Raw genomic sequence first — 16,034 nt, 5'->3', positions numbered from 1 at the left:
AGCCAGGCATTGTGGCACATGCCTCTAGTCCCAGCTACTCAGGATGATAGGCAGCAAGATCACTTGAGCCCAGGAGTTCAAGGACTCAGTGAGCCATGATTGTGTCGCTGCACTCCAATGTGAGCAACACAGACCCTGTCTCTAAAGAACCTAAATACCCATCCATGATAGATTAGATAAAGAAAATGTGGTACATATATGCCATAGAATACTGTGCAGCCATGAAAACAAATGAGATCATGTCCTTTGCAGGAACATGAATGAAGTTGGAGACCATTATCCTCAGCAAACTAACATAGGAACAGAAAACCAAATACTGCATGTTCTCACGTATAAGTGAAAGCTAACTGATCAGAACACATGGACACACAGAGGGGAACAACACACACTGGGGCCTTTCAGAGGTTGGAGAATGGAAGAAAGGTGAGTATCAGGGAAAAAAAACTAATGGGTACTAGGGTGATGAAGTAATCTGTACAACAAACCCCCATGACACAAGTTTACCTATGAAACAAACCTGCCCTTGTACCACTGATCTTAAAAGTTAAAAAACAAAACACAAAAAAGCACTATCTTAAGACTTATTCATCAAAGTCTGATTATAATGCTTAAAAGTGAGATGAAGTCCAGATTTATAATCAAGGTATCTTTTGAAATATAGTTGTATTACTCTTTAAAAGATACACTCTCAAACTTAAAATGGGTCAACAGCATAAGAACAAACAATTCTATAAACCTTAATGTTTTAGTAAACTTAAAGCAGAATTTATTTTACAACAATATTAAATTTCATGAAATTAACCATGCATAATAATGTATACGTAATTTTAAACCGAAGCGCCTAACCTTGAAGTATCATTTCAACATGCTAAAAAAAAAAAAAAAAAAAACTAAAATCTGCAATTAAATAACACAAGAAAACCAAGAAAGGGACATATCAGAAAATAAAAATTGTTTTATTAAAATATTTTAAACATACCAAATAAAACTATATACTTAAAAGAATTTAATTTTATTTACCCCCTGCAAAGGGAGATTCCAGCATTCTGAGCTTCTGAATTTGGACAGTGGTGATTGAACATGGACATCCTCTGGTTTTGCATTTAACATCTTTTTTATCTGAAACTAAGATGAGAAAATAATTAGTTTATATAAGAGCTATATATGTAAGAGCTAATTCAGCTAACAGAACCATTATATTACTCTGCATTAATAATTTGCTAAGAGTTTTAAATTCAGTACTTAATTTATATGTAATTTTATTTTTTTAAAAAATCTCTCCTTGACTCTGAAAGTAGATAAATGAGGAATCACAATAGCTTCCTAACTATTCTCTTGCCTGCTGTCTCTTCCCCTTTTAATCTTTCAAATGTCAGCCCCAGAGTTCTCTAATACATAAAATCTAATTATGGCTGCAATACTTAAAATTCAACAATGGCAGCCATTACTTACAGATAAAACTCTTTACAATTTGGGCTCCTTCACATCATACACACATCAAAAATTCTGCAACCCACACGCTGAATGAACCAACCTTCTTCAAACACATCATTTTATTTTGTATCTCTAAACCTCTGCATATACTGTTCCCTCAATCTAGAATGCCCTTCTCTCTCTCCCTAATGAAGTACTCCATATTCTTGTCAAAATTACTATTTTATCCACACATCCATCACTGCCACACCACACATTCCTTTCTCTGAATATCAGTACTTGGTACTGCATTATTTATAATATAATGTTATATATATAATAATGTTATTATATATAATGTTACATTATATATTATTATATTATTTATATTACATTATTTACATTATGTTATATATAATATGTTATATATGTGTTATATATTATGTTGCACTATTTATATTACACATATCATACTATATTAGAGTTATCTGTCTATGTAGTCATCTTCTCCAAAAAGTACAGCTCCTTAAGGATTGCTCCATGCCTTATTCACCCTTATATCTCCAAAGTGTGTGGCTCATGACATGATGAATAAACAAGTGAATGAATGCACAGATTGTAGCCATGAGTTTAAAATTATTGGTTTAGGCCGGGCAAGGTGGCTTATGCCTGTAATCCCAGCACTTTGGGAGGCCAAGGCAAGCAGATCACGAGGTCAGGAGTTCAAGACCAGCCTGGCCAATATGGTGAAACCTTGTCTCTGCTAAAAATTAGCCGGGTGTGGTGGTGGCAGGTGCCTATCATTCCCACTATTCAGTGCCTCTTCTCCTCAAAATGATCACAACACCTCTCCGGCAACGGCACAGAACTGGGATGAGGCTGAGATGACTGAGCTGAAGGAGGCTTCAGAAGATGGGTAATAAACTTTGCTGAGCTAAAGCAGCATATTCTAACCCAGTGCAAAAAAGCCAAGAATCATAATAAAACAATACAGGAACTGTTAACCAGAATAACCAGTTTAGAGAGGAACATAAATGACCTGATGGAGGTGAAAAGCACAGCACAAGAACTTCACCATGCAATCACAAGTATCGACAGCAGAGTAGACCGAGTGCAGTCAAGAATTTCAGAGCTGCAAGACTATGGTTCAGAAATAAGACATGCAGACAAGAATAGAGAAAAATGAAAAGTAATGAACAAAACCTCTGAGAAATATGGGATTATGTAAAAAGACCAAACCTATCACTAACTGGGATACCTGAAAGAGCCAAGGAAAATGGAAGGAAGCTGGAAAAACATACTTCAAGACATCATCCAAGAGAACTTCCCCAACCTATCAAGACAGGACAACATTCAAATTTCAGGAAACCAGAGAACCCTGGCAAGATACTTCACGAGAAGATCAACCCCAAGACACCTAATAATTATTCTCCAAGGTGGAAATGAAAGAAAACACGTTAAGCGCAGCCAGAGAGAAAGGCCAGGTCACCTACAAAAGAAGCCCATCAGACTAACAGCAGACCTCTCAGTGGAAACCCTTCAAGCCAGAAGAGACTGAAGGCCAATACTCAACATTCTTAAAGAATTTCAAACCCATAATTTCATATCCAGCCAAACTAGGCTCATAAGTGAAAGAGAAATAAGATCCTTTCAAACAAGCAAATGCTGAGGGAATTTATCACCACCAGGCTTGCCTTGCAGGAGCTACTGAAGGAAACACTAACTGTAGAAATAAAAAACCATTACCAGCCACTACATAAATACACTGAAATTCAAAGACTAGTGACGCTATGAAGTAACCACATAAGTCTGCAGAATAAGCAGCTACCATCATGATGACAGGATCAAATGTACACATAACAATGCTAACATTAAATACAAATGGGTTAAATGCCCCAATCAAAAGACACAGAATGGCAAGCTATATAAAGAGCCAAGACCCACCGGTATACAGTCTTCAAGAGACCCATCTCTCATGCAAAGACACGCGTAGGCTCAAAATAAAAGAGATGGGGGAAAATGTACAAAGTAAATGAAAACCAGAAGAAAGCAGAGATTGCAATTCTAGTTGCTGACAAAACAGGCTTTAAACCAACAAAAAAGATCCAAAAAGACAAAGGATGGCATTACATAATGGTAAAGGTTTCAATTCAACAAGAAGAGCCAACTATCCTAAATATACATGCACACAATACAAAAGCACCCGGATTCATAAACCAAGTTCTTAGAGACCTACAGAGAGACTGAGACTCCCACACAATAATAGTGGGAGGCTTTAACAACCCACTGACAATATTAGACAGATCATCAAAACAGAAAATTAACAAAGATATTTAGGACCTAAACTTAGCACTGGATCAAATGGTCCTGATAGATGTCTAGAGAACTCTCCACCCAAAAACAACAGAATATACATTCTTCTCATCTCCACACAGCATTTAACTCTAAAATTGACCACATAATCAGAAGTAAAACATTCTTCAGCAAATGCAAAAGAAGAGAAACAGTCTCTCATAACCAAATTAGAACTCAAGATTAAGAAATTCACTCAAAACCATACAACTACATGGAAATTAAATAACCTGCTCCTGAATAACTCTTGAGTAAATAATGAAATTAAGACAGAAATCAAGTTCTTTGAAACTACTGAGAACAAAGAGACAATACGCCAGAATCTCTAGTATGCAACTGAAGCAGTGTTAAGAGAGAAATTTACAGCACTCAATGGACAAATCAGAAAGCTAGAAAGATCTCAAGTTAACAACCTAACTTCCAAAGTGCTGGGATTACAGTTATGAGCCACCACACTGGCCCCTTATAGAAGAATTTACATTCATAAATCCATAATGAATGAGCAAAAGAGAAAACCACCAAAGGAATACCACATATATATTTCCGCAGGCAAAATGCACTGATAAAAGCTAAAATAGTAAACAAAACTTTGAGAAGAAATAGTATATTTGCACACATTCAAAGTATCTCCCCTAAGATATTTATTAATTATAAAGAGGAAAAAGTAACTTTACAATGGAGCAAACAGGCAAACTCCATCTCAACCAAACAATCAAGGCTGACATTATCAGTAATAAGATACATCACTATCGTGTACCCCCAATATGATGCACCAAGAAGGGCACCATCACTTCTGTGGTATTCCTCCCAAAAAGTCATAACCTTAATCTAATCATGAAAAACCTGAAACAAACCCAAAGTCAGAGATATTCTACAAAATACTGTCCAGTATTCTTCAAAAGTGTCATGGTCATGAAAGAAAAAAGACTGAAGAATTATCACAGACTTAAGAAAACTAAGGAGACCTAACAACTAAATGCAATGTGGGATCCTGGATTGGATCTGGCAACAGAAAAAGGATATTAGTGAAACTGAAGAAATCCAAATGATGTCTATAGTTTAAAGCAGGGGTCCCCAACCCCTGGGCCACAGACCACACGGCAAGAGGTGAGGGGCTTGGGAGCATTAGGGCCTGAGCTCCCACCTCCTGTCAGATCAGCAGCAGCATTAGATTCTCAAAGGAGCACAAACACTACTGTGAGCTGCGCATGCGAGGGATCTAGGTTGCACACTCCTTATGAGAACCCAATGCCTGAAGACTTGAGGTGGAACAGATTCATCCTGAAACCATCCCCCTGACCCCTGTTCGTGGGAAAACTGTCTTCCACAAAACTGGTCCCTGGTCCCAAACAGGTTGGGGACCACTGGTTTAAGGTACTGTATCTACGTTAATTTCTTGTTTTTTATAATCATACTTTAGTTACATAAGATGAAAACATTGGGAGAAGCTTTGTAAACTGTATAGGAACTCTGTAAAATTTCTGTAACTTTTCTTTAAGTCTCAACTTCCTTGTAAACAAAAAGTTTAAGAAATACTGTAGCACATCAAAATCAGAAAGATCAATGTATTAACGCAGTATTAATTTCTAATGGCAGAATTTCAGATTAATCGCACAAATAATGCAATAGTCTAAAGCAAGACATTTTACTTCACTGGCAATTAAACACAAAAGTAGTAGCAGTTAATAAAGTAGTATTTCAAAGTGGATATCACAGTATTCATCCTGGCAATGTAAGGTTTTTTGTTGTTGTTGTTGAGACGGAGTGTCGCTCTGTCACCCAGGCTGAAGTACAATGGCGCAATCTCAGCTCACTATAACCTCCACCTTCTGAGTTCAAGCGATTCTCCTGCCTCAGCCTCCCAAGTTGCTGGGATTATAGGCACCTACCATCATGCCCAGCTAATTTTTCTATCTTTGTAGAGACACGGTTTCACCATGATGGCTAGGCTGGTCTTCCACTCCTGACCTCAGGTGATCTGCCCACCTCAGCATTAAGAGTTTTCTTAACTTCCCTCATTTAGCCACTTTAAATCCAGAACTTGAAATGAAGAAACCACACCATGCAAATCTTAAGCCAAAAAAGAAAGAGTACCTAAAGCCATACTTTCTATATGGTCTTCTAAGGTACTCTTAATTTCCTCTCACTGTCTTCCTTTACGACTACTTCTTTGTTAAATGCTGTAACTATGTAACATGAAGATTTATCAAATCGAAGTTCTCCGTGCATAACTTAGAATGCTTCAGAGAAAAGGATTTAATAAATTCTTATAGGCCGGCAATGGTAGCTCACACCTGTAATCCCAGCACTTTGGGAGGCTGAAGCGGGTGGTTCACAAAGTCAGGAGTTCAAGACCAGCCTGGCCAAAATGATGAAACCCCGTCTCTACTAAAAATACAAAAATGAGCCAGGCGCAGTGGCAGGCACCGGTAATCCCAGCTCTTCAGGAGGCTGAGGCAGACAATTGTTTGAACCCAGGAGGCAGAGGTTGCAGTGAGCCAAGATTGCACCATTGCGCTCCAGCCCAGGCAACAGAGTGACACTTCATCTCAAAATAAATAAATAAAATAAATTATTATAATGTAAATTGGGATATTACTGCATTTAAAGAACAAAATTCTAGAAAAAAGGAATATTATATCTATATGCCAGGTATGGTGGCTTATGTAATCCCAACACTTTGGGAGGCCAAGGCAGGAGGATTGCTTGAGACCAGGAATGTGAGACAGCCTGGGCAACATAGCAAGACCCCTGTCTCTACACAAAAAATTAAAATTAGCTGGGTGGGGTGGTGCATGGCTGCATTCCCAGCTACTTGGGAGGCTGTGGCAGGAGGATTGCTAAAGCCCAGGAGTTCAAGATTACAGTGAGTTGTACTTGAGCCTAAACAATAGAGCAAGACCCTGTCCCTTAAAAGAAAAGAAAAAGATTATCTTTCTTAAAATGAATTAAATTTTAAAAACACTTTCTACATAGATAGAAACTTCATTTCGCTTCTACTCTTGGCTTATGTAAAAGAAATGAAAAAAGGAGGCTTAAAAGACATATTCCCAATAGAAATTTTCAGCACATACCTTGGGTACAACTATTCTGCATCTATAGCATTATTAATGAAAGAACATTAGGTACTCTAACACATTAAGTCAGCAAAAAAAAATGCTGTTATGTTTTAAATAAAATCTAGAATGAGCCCTGGAAAGTATGCTGGTCATCTTACAACAATTTAAACAAAGCTGGTAGAAGGGTTTCCTGGTTAACCTTCAGTTAATTAGAATACACCATTCTCCCAAAACACTCATTAAAGTTTTATACTATTTTCTTTAAAATTTTATTAAAAAGACAAACAGCAAAATACTTTCAGTATTAGTAATTCCAAACATAATAGGTTAAAAGCAAAACAAATGCATACCTCTGATAAATCAGAAGACTTTTTCCTTTTTCCTTCTGTGACGATTTCTACAAAAACCAAAGACATGGTAAAAATTATAATTTAACATCTAAATGAGATAAACAGTTTGATAAAGAACATTCTTTCACATTCATCCCTTGTTTTAAATTAACTTGTTAGATTTAGAATTTACACTGATACATTTTACAGAAATTGAAGAGCTAAACATAAAAGTCAAAAAAGTTACGTGTCAGAAGAATAGCAGATCCTCACAAAACGTCTCCAGTAAACAATATACAGAGATAGATATAGATAGATATACATAGATATATATGATGACAATAAAAAAGAAAAAGGAAAACTTGGCTCTAAGAACTAAACAGAAATTCCCTGGCCAAAGACTTCACGATCAATAATAGAACCATTTGATCAGACAAATTCTTATAATGGGGAAATTTAAACCAGGTGAAATTCTAGAAGTTAGAAGCTGAGAATATTCTATAAAAACACTTTCAGTTCTACTGCATATGTAAGCAAACTGTGCAACTGGGAACAGCTTAACTCTCTTTTACTCACCAACATTTTTCAGATTTGCTGTGGATTTTTCTTTTATGAGTTCTTTCTTCCAATCAGCAAATATTAATCCAATGTCTATCATGTGCCTCACACTGTGCTAGGTATTGAGTACAGTATAGTGTGCAAATTAAAGTCCAAGCTTTCCTAGAACTTATAGTCTACAGGAATATATCACAGATTTTACTTAAAAAAATGGTAGAGATTCATATATATAGTCACCATCACCTGCGTATGACAAATACACAACTGCAATTCTATAGGAAAGGGATGATTTTAAAAATAAATGATGCTGAAGCAATCTGATAACCAAATGGGGGAATAACACCCTTGACTATCTCACACCATACACAAAATTAATTTGAAAGAAATCATACATTTAAATGTCAAAGATAAAAACAAATAAAGCTTCTAGATTTAAGTAGGAGAGTATCTTCATGACCTTGGGGTAGGCAAAGATTTTTCAAACAGGACACAAGTATACTAACCACAAATGAAAACATTAATAAGCTGTATTTCATTAAAATTAAGAACTTCTGATCCTTTTGTAGCTCAAGAGCATGACGACTGGGTGTTCACACCCATCTGTGAGACGTGCTACCTTGAAAGCTTGTTACCACATCAGCACATTACCTGTCTGACATGAAAGAAAAGAAGCACATGGATTTGCTTTTTTTTTTTTTTTTTTTTGAGATGGAGTTTTGCTCTTGTTCCCCAGGCTGGAGTGCAATTGCGCGATCTCGGCTCACTGCAACCTCTGCCTCCCGGATCCAAGCGATTCTGCTGAGGAAGGAGAATCCCAAGAAGCTGGGATTACATGCATGCACCACCATACCCAGCTAATTCTGTATTTTTAGTAGAGATGGGGTTTCTCCATGTTGGTCAGGCTGGTCTCAAACTCCCAACCTCAGGTGATCCGTCCACCTCAGCCTCCCAAAGTGCTGGGATTATAGGCATGAGCCACTGCGCCAGGCCTGGATTAGCTTTGAGAAAGAAAAAAGAAAAAAACGGGTCAGGCATGGTGCCTCATGCCTGTAATTCCAAAACACTTTGAAAGGCCAAGGCGGGAAGATCACTTGAGCCCAGGAGTACAAGACCAGCCAGGGCAACACAGTGGGACCCGATCTCTACAAAAATGTTAGCTAGACATGATAGTATATGCCTGTAGCCCCAGCTACTCAGGAGGCTGACGTGAAAGGATCACTTGAGCCTGGGAGGTCAAGGCTGCAGTGAGCCGTGAATGCACCACTGCACTCCAGCCTGGGTGACAGAGTAAGACTCTGTCTCAGATTTAAAAAAAAACAAAAAAAAACTTCTGTTCATCAAAACTCCTCAAGAGACTGAAAAGGCACGTCACAGATTAAGAGAAAAATATTTATAATACATGTGTTTGTGAAAGAATTCATAACCAGAAATACATAAAGAACTCCTACAAAGCAAAAGCAAAACAATCATATCTTCAAAATGGGCAAAAGTCTGAATAGGCACTTCACAAAAAAGAATATCCATGTGGCCAAGAAACATATCAACAGGTGCTCAATTTAATAATCATTAGGGAAATATAAAATTTAAATGGCAATGAAAACCATTAAACAGCTTTTAGAATGGGCAAAAGGAAAAAGATTGACAATGCCAAGCACTGGTGAGAGGCTGGAATTAATATGCTCTTGCTAAGAGTGTAAATGTGACCATCTGCTTCACCAGTATCTCTACTGAAGTTAGACACCTGCCTGTGCAATGTCCAACAATTACTCTTTTAGATAAATAACCAACGGAAATAAAAATATTCACGTATTTTTGTTTCTAATATCCAAAAACTGGAAACAATCCAAATATCCATCAACAGGAGTACAGGTGAACATATTCACATAATGGAAAACTATACAGCGATGTAAGATAATGAATTACTGCTATGCACAATATGGATACATCTCACAAGCATGTTCAAAAAAAAAAAAAACAGATGCAGAAGAGTGTATGATTCTATTTCTCTGAAATTCAAGGAAAGTTAAAATAAACCTATGGCAACGCTAGTTAAAACAGTGATAAGGGCCAGGCATGGCGGCACACACCTGTAATCCCAACACTTTGGGAGGCTGACGTGGGTAGATCGCTTGAGCTCAGGACTTTGAGACCAGCCTGGCAAAATAGTGAAACCCCATTTGTATTTTTAAAAAAGCACAAAAAGTAGCCGAGTGTGACGGTGTGCACCTGTACTCCCAGCTACTCAGTAGGCTGAGGTGGGAAGATCACTTGAACCAGAAATTGAGGCTGCAGTGAGCCACGATGTTACCACTGTACTCTAGCCTGGGCAACAGAACAAGATGCTGTCTCAAATTTAAGAAAAAAAAAAAAGGTCGCTGAATATTATATACTAAAGATATGTGTACTATATGGTACTTAAAATCAGAAATAACTAATAATAACTAATGAAATCTATATTGCTGAAATGATTTATTCCATGTTCATAATATACCACACTAGTTCCACTATATGTATTTCCTGAGCAACTATGTAATGTTTTCCAGATCTAAAAAATTATTTTCACCTCTATACTTAACTTTTTGATAACTTGAAATAAATTCAATAAACTAGTACTTCTCAAGTTGACTACCAACAATAAAGAATTTTCTAAATAAGCAGTAAGAAAATCTTTATCCTATAGAAATTCACTTTTTTTTTTTTTTTCTAAGACAAAGTCTCACTCTGTGGCCCAGACTGGAGTGCAGTGGCGCAATCTCAGCTCACTGCAACCTCTACCTCCCAGGTTCAAGCGATTCTCCTGCCTCAGCCTCCTGAGTAGCTGGGATTACAGGCACATGCCACCATGCCCGGCTAACTTTTGTATTTTTAATACAGACGGTGTTTCACCATGTTGGTCAGGCTGGTCTCAAACTCCTGACCTCATGATCCGCCCACCTCAGCCTCCCAAAGTGCTGGGATTACAGGTGTGAGCTTGTGCCCAGCCTAGAAATTCACTTTCTAGTAAATTTTAAATTTAGCAAAACACACATCTATGTACATATACAACAGAACACTATTCAGGAATAAAAAAGGAATAAACCCATGTTTTTTGCACTAACATAGATAGAATTGGAGACCTTCACCTTAAGTAAAACAACTCAGATTAAAAGCTCACACCTATAATCCCAACACTTTGGAGGCCAAGGCAGGATGACTGCTTGAGCCCAGGAGTCTGAGGCCAGCCTGGGACACATGGTAAGATCCTGTCTCTACAAACATTTATTTAAATTAGCTGGGTACAGTAACACCACCTGTACTCTAAGCTGGTGGGGAGGCTGAAGTGGGAGAATCGCTTGAGCCATAGAGGTTGAGGCTGCAGTGAGCAGTGTTTGCACCATTGCACTACAGCCTAGATGGCAGTATCAAATTCACATATAACAATATTAACCCTAAATGTAAATGGGCTACACGCCCCAATCAAAAGACACAGACTGGCAAATTGGATAAAAAGACAAAACCCATCGGTGTGCTGTACCCAGGAAACCCATCTCACACGCATGGATACACATAGGCTCAAAATAAAGGAACAGAGGAATATTTACCAAGCAAACAGAGTGCAAAAAAAAACAGGAGTTGGCCAGGCACAGTGGCTCACGCCTGTAATCCTAGCACTTTGGGAGGCCGAGGTGGGTGGATCACCTGAGGTCAGGAGTTCAAGACCAGCCCAGCCACCATGGTGAAACCCAATCTTTAAAAAAAAAAAAAAAAAAAAAAGGAGGAGTTGCAATTCTCATCTCTGATAAAACAGACTTTAAACCAACAAAGATCAAAAGAGACAAAGAAGGACATTTCATAATGGTAAAAGGATCAATGCAACAAGAAGAGGTAACAATCCTAAATATATACCCACCAAATACAGGAGCACCCAGATACATAAAGCAAGTTCTTAATGACTTACAAAGAGACTCAGACTCCCACACAATAATAGTGGGAGACTTTAACACCCCACTGTCAATATTAAACAGATCAACGAGACAGAAAACTAACAAAGATATCCAGGACTTGAACTCAGACCTGGAACAAGCAAACCTAATAGACATTTACAGAACTCTCCACCCCAAATCCACAGAATATACATTCTTCTCAGCACCACATCATACCTACTCTAAAATTGACCACATAATTGGAAGTAAATCACTCCTCAGCAAATGCAAAAGAAAGGAAATCATAACAAACAGTCTCTCAGACCACAGTGGAATCAAGTTAGGACTCAGGATTCAGAAACTAACTCAGAACCACACAGCTTCATGGAAACTGAACAACTGACTCTTGAATGTTGACTGGATAAACAATAAAATGAAGGCAGAAATAAAGATGTTCTTCGAAACCAACGAGAATGAAGACACAACACACCAGAATCTCTGGGACACATTTAAAGCAGTTTCTAGAGGGAAATTTATAGCAATAAATGCCCAAGTGAGAAGCAAGGAAAGATCTAAAATCAACACCCTGTCATCAAAATTGAAAGACCTAGAGGAGCGGGATCAAATAAACTCAAAAGCTAGCAGAAGACAAGAAATAACTAAGATCAGAGCAGAACTGAAGGAGATATACAAAAGAATCAATAAATCCAGGAGCTGGTTTTTTGAAAAGATCAACAAAATAGACCACTAGCAAGATTAATAAAAAAGAAAAGAGAGAATAACCAAATAGATGCAATAAAAAACGATAAAGGGGATATCACCACAGGTTCCACAGAAACACAAACCACCATCAGAGATTATTAGAAACAGCTCTATGCACATAAACTAGTAAACCTGGAAGAAATGGATAAATTCCTGGACACTTGTATCCTCCCAAGCTTAAACCAAGAAGAAGTTGAAACACTGAATACACCAATAACAAGGTCTGAAGTCGAGGTAGCAATTAAGAGCCCAGGTCCAGATGGGTTCACAGCTGAATTCTACCAGACATACAAAGAGGAGCTTCTGAAACTATTCCAAACAATCCAAAAAGAGGGAATCCTTCCCAAATCATTTTATGCAACCAACATCATCCTGATACCAAAACCCGGCAGACATACAACAAGAAAACTTCAGACCAATATCCATGATGAACATAGATGCAAAAATCTTCAACAAAATACTGGTAAACCAATTGCAACAGCATATCAAAAACCTTATCCAACATGATCAAGTAGGCTTCATCCCAGGGATGCAAGGCTGGTTCAATATACACAAGTCTATAAACGTAATCCACTACAAAAACAGAACCAAAGACAAAAACCACATGATTATGTCAATAGATGCAGAAAAGGCCTTTGAAAAAATTCAACAGTCCTTTATGCTAAAAACTCTCAATAAACTAAGTATTGACAGAACATATCTCAAAATAATAAAAGCTATTTACAACAAACCCACAGCCAACATCATACTGAATGGGCAAAAACTAGAAGCATTCCCTTTGAAATCTGGCACTAGACAAGGATGCCTGCTCTCACCACTCCTATTCAATATAGTATTGGAAGTTCTACCCAGAGCAATCAGGCAAGAAAAAGAAAGAAAGAGTTTTCAATTAGGAAAGGAGGAAGTCAAATTGTCTCTATTTGCAGATGACATGATTGTATATCTAGAAGACCCCATCGTCTCAGCCCAAAATCTCCTCAAACTGGTAAGAACTTCAGCAAAGTATCAGGATACAAAATCAATGTGCAAAAACCACAAGCATTCCTATGCACTAGTAACAGACTTAAAGAGAGCCAAATCAAGAATGAACTGCCATTCACAATTACTACAAAGAGAATAAAATACCTAGGAATACAATTAACAAGGAACGTAAGGGACCTCTTCAAGGAGAACAGCAAGCCACTGCTCAACGAAATAAGAGAGGACACACACAGATGGAGAAACATTCCATGTTCATGGTTAGGAAGAATCCATATCGTGAAAATGGCCATACTGCCCAAAGTAATTTACAGATTCAACGCTATTCCCATCAAGCTACCAATGACCTTCTTTACAGAACTGGAAAAAACCACCTTAAACTTCATATTGAACCAAAAGAGAGCCCGCATAGCCAAGTCAATTCTAAGCAAAATGAACAAAGCTGGAGGCATCCCACTACCTGACTTCAAACTATACTACAAGGCTACAGTAATCAAAACAGCATGGTACTCGTACCAAAACAGAGATATAGACCAATGGAATGGAACAGAGGGCTCAGAAGTAACACCACACATCTACAACCACCTGGTCTTTGACAAACCTGACAAAAACAAGCAATGGGGAAAGCATTCCCTATTTAATAAATGGTGTTGGGAAAAATGGCTAGCCATGTGCAGAAAGCAGAAGCTGGAACCCTTCTTGACACCTTACACTAAAATTAACTCCAGATGGATTAAAGACTTAAACATAAGACCTAATACCATAAAAACCCTAGAAGAAAATCTAGGCAAAACCATTCAGGACATAGGCATAGGCAAGGACTTCATGACTAAAACATCAAAAGCATTGGCAACAAAAGTCAAAATAGACAAATGGGACCTAATCAAACTCCACAGCTTCTGCACAGCAAAAGAAACAGTCATTAGAATGAATCAGCAACCAACAGAATGGGAAAAAATTTTTGCAATCTACCCGTCTGACAAAGGGCTAATATCCAGAATCTACAAAGAACTAAAACAGATTTACAAGAAAAAAACGACCCGGCCTGGTGGCTCACGCCTGTAATCCAAGCACTTTGGAGGCCAAGACAGGCAGATTACCTGAAGTTGGAAGTTCAAGACCAGCCCGCCCAACATGGTGAAACCCTGTCTTAAATAAAAAGAAGAAGATAACAAACAAGCCCATTCAAAAGTGGGCAAAGGATATGGACAAACACTTCACAAAAGAAGACATATAGGAGGCCAACGCTCATCATCATGGGTCATTAGAGAAATGCAAATCAAAACTACATTGAGATACCATCTCACGCCAGTTAGAATGGTGATCATTAAAAAATCTGGAGGCAACAGATGCTGGAGAGGATGTGGAGAAATAGGAACACTTTTACACTGTTGGTGGGAGTATAAATTAGTTCGACCATTGTGGAAGACAGTGTGGCGATTCCCCAAGGATCTAGAAATAGAAATTCCATTTGACCCAGTAATCCCATTACTGGGTATATATCCAAATAATTATAAGCCGTTCTATTATAAAGACACATGCACACGAATGTTCATTGCAGCACCGTTCACAATAGCAAAGGCTTGAAACCAACCCAAATGCCCATCGATGACAGACTGGACAGGGAAAATGTGGCACACATACACCATGGAATACTATGCAGCCATAAAAAATGATGAGTTCATGTCCCTTGTATGCACCTGGATGAACGTGGAAACCATCATTCTCAGCAAACTGACACAAGAACAGAAAATCAAACACCGCATGTTCTCACTCACAGGCAAGTGTTGAACAATGGGAACACATGGACACAGGGCATCACACACTGGGTTCTGTAGGGGGGAAATAGGGAAGGGACAGCAGGGGGTGGGGAATTGGGGAGGCATAACATGGGGAGAAATGCCAGATATAGGTGATGGGGAGGAAGGCAGCAAACCACACTGCCAGGTATGTACCTATGCAACAATCTTGCACGTTCTTCACATGTACCCCAAAACCTAAAATGCAATAAAATATATATTTTTAAAAATTAAATGATGTTCCATAAGCCCGTTCTGAAAAAAAAAATTAAATGATGTAAGCTTATAACTTAATAAACTATATCTAAAGCAAAGGTTAAAAAAAAATTAATGACAGTCCTTGTCACAGTGTTAATAGCATAGCAGCAGACATTAAACAATTCAGACAGCTGGAATCTATGATGGAATCTGATAAACATCATATAAGAGGCACAAATACCAATAAAAGTGAAGAAACAGGTGTAAATTTGAGTTAATTAAGGAAATGGTTCTTGGAAAGGCACAACTGAACTGGGCTTGGGCTGGGCATGGTGGCTCATGCTTATAATCTCAGCACTATGAGAGGCTGAGGTGGGAGGATCACTTGAGGCGAAGAGTTCAAGACCAGCCTGGGTAACACAGTAAGACCCATCTCTACAAAAACTATATTTAAAAAAAAAAAAAAAAAAAAAAAGCCAGTCTTCTGCTATAGTTCATCTAGCAAATGGCCAAAAAATAAGTAAATAAATAATAAAATAAATAAATAAATACAAATAGCCAGGCACAGTAGTGCACGCCCATAGTCCCGGCAACTCGGGAGGCTGAGGTGGGAGGATAGCTTGAGCCCAGGAGTTCAAGGATGCAGCGAGCTATGATCGTCCCACTGCACTCCAGCCTGAGCCA

General features: G+C 38.1%; 1 protein-coding gene and 1 non-coding gene across 8 annotated transcripts in view; one reads left to right on the top strand and one right to left on the bottom strand.

Annotated features, from left to right (window-relative positions):
• The window catches only part of SENP7 (SUMO specific peptidase 7), a 189,669-nt gene that overhangs the window by 166,489 nt on the left and 7,146 nt on the right, over window positions 1-16,034 (bottom strand). For 6 of the 7 annotated variants that reach the window (XM_032299249.1, XM_032299247.1, XM_032299248.1 and 3 more), the window contains exons 2-3: window positions 7,175-7,221; window positions 1,021-1,125 (exon numbers count right to left, since the gene is read on the bottom strand). In XM_032299249.1, the coding sequence (XP_032155140.1) occupies window positions 1,021-1,125; window positions 7,175-7,221 (152 nt within the window). Of the gene's footprint in view, window positions 1-1,020; window positions 1,128-7,174; window positions 7,222-16,034 lie in introns of those variants that run through there. The other variant, XM_032299252.1, reaches the window with a different exon arrangement.
• On the top strand, window positions 8,266-8,369 carry LOC116565632. Its single transcript, XR_004275549.1, has one exon. It is a non-coding gene; the product is annotated as a small nucleolar RNA U13 (small nucleolar RNA).

This window comes from Sapajus apella, unplaced genomic scaffold (genome assembly GCF_009761245.1).
Source record: "Sapajus apella isolate SASKATOON/1434 unplaced genomic scaffold, GSC_monkey_1.0 scaffold40, whole genome shotgun sequence".
Classification (NCBI taxonomy): domain Eukaryota; kingdom Metazoa; phylum Chordata; class Mammalia; order Primates; family Cebidae; genus Sapajus; species Sapajus apella.
This window is presented reverse-complemented; position numbering and strand designations above follow the sequence as displayed.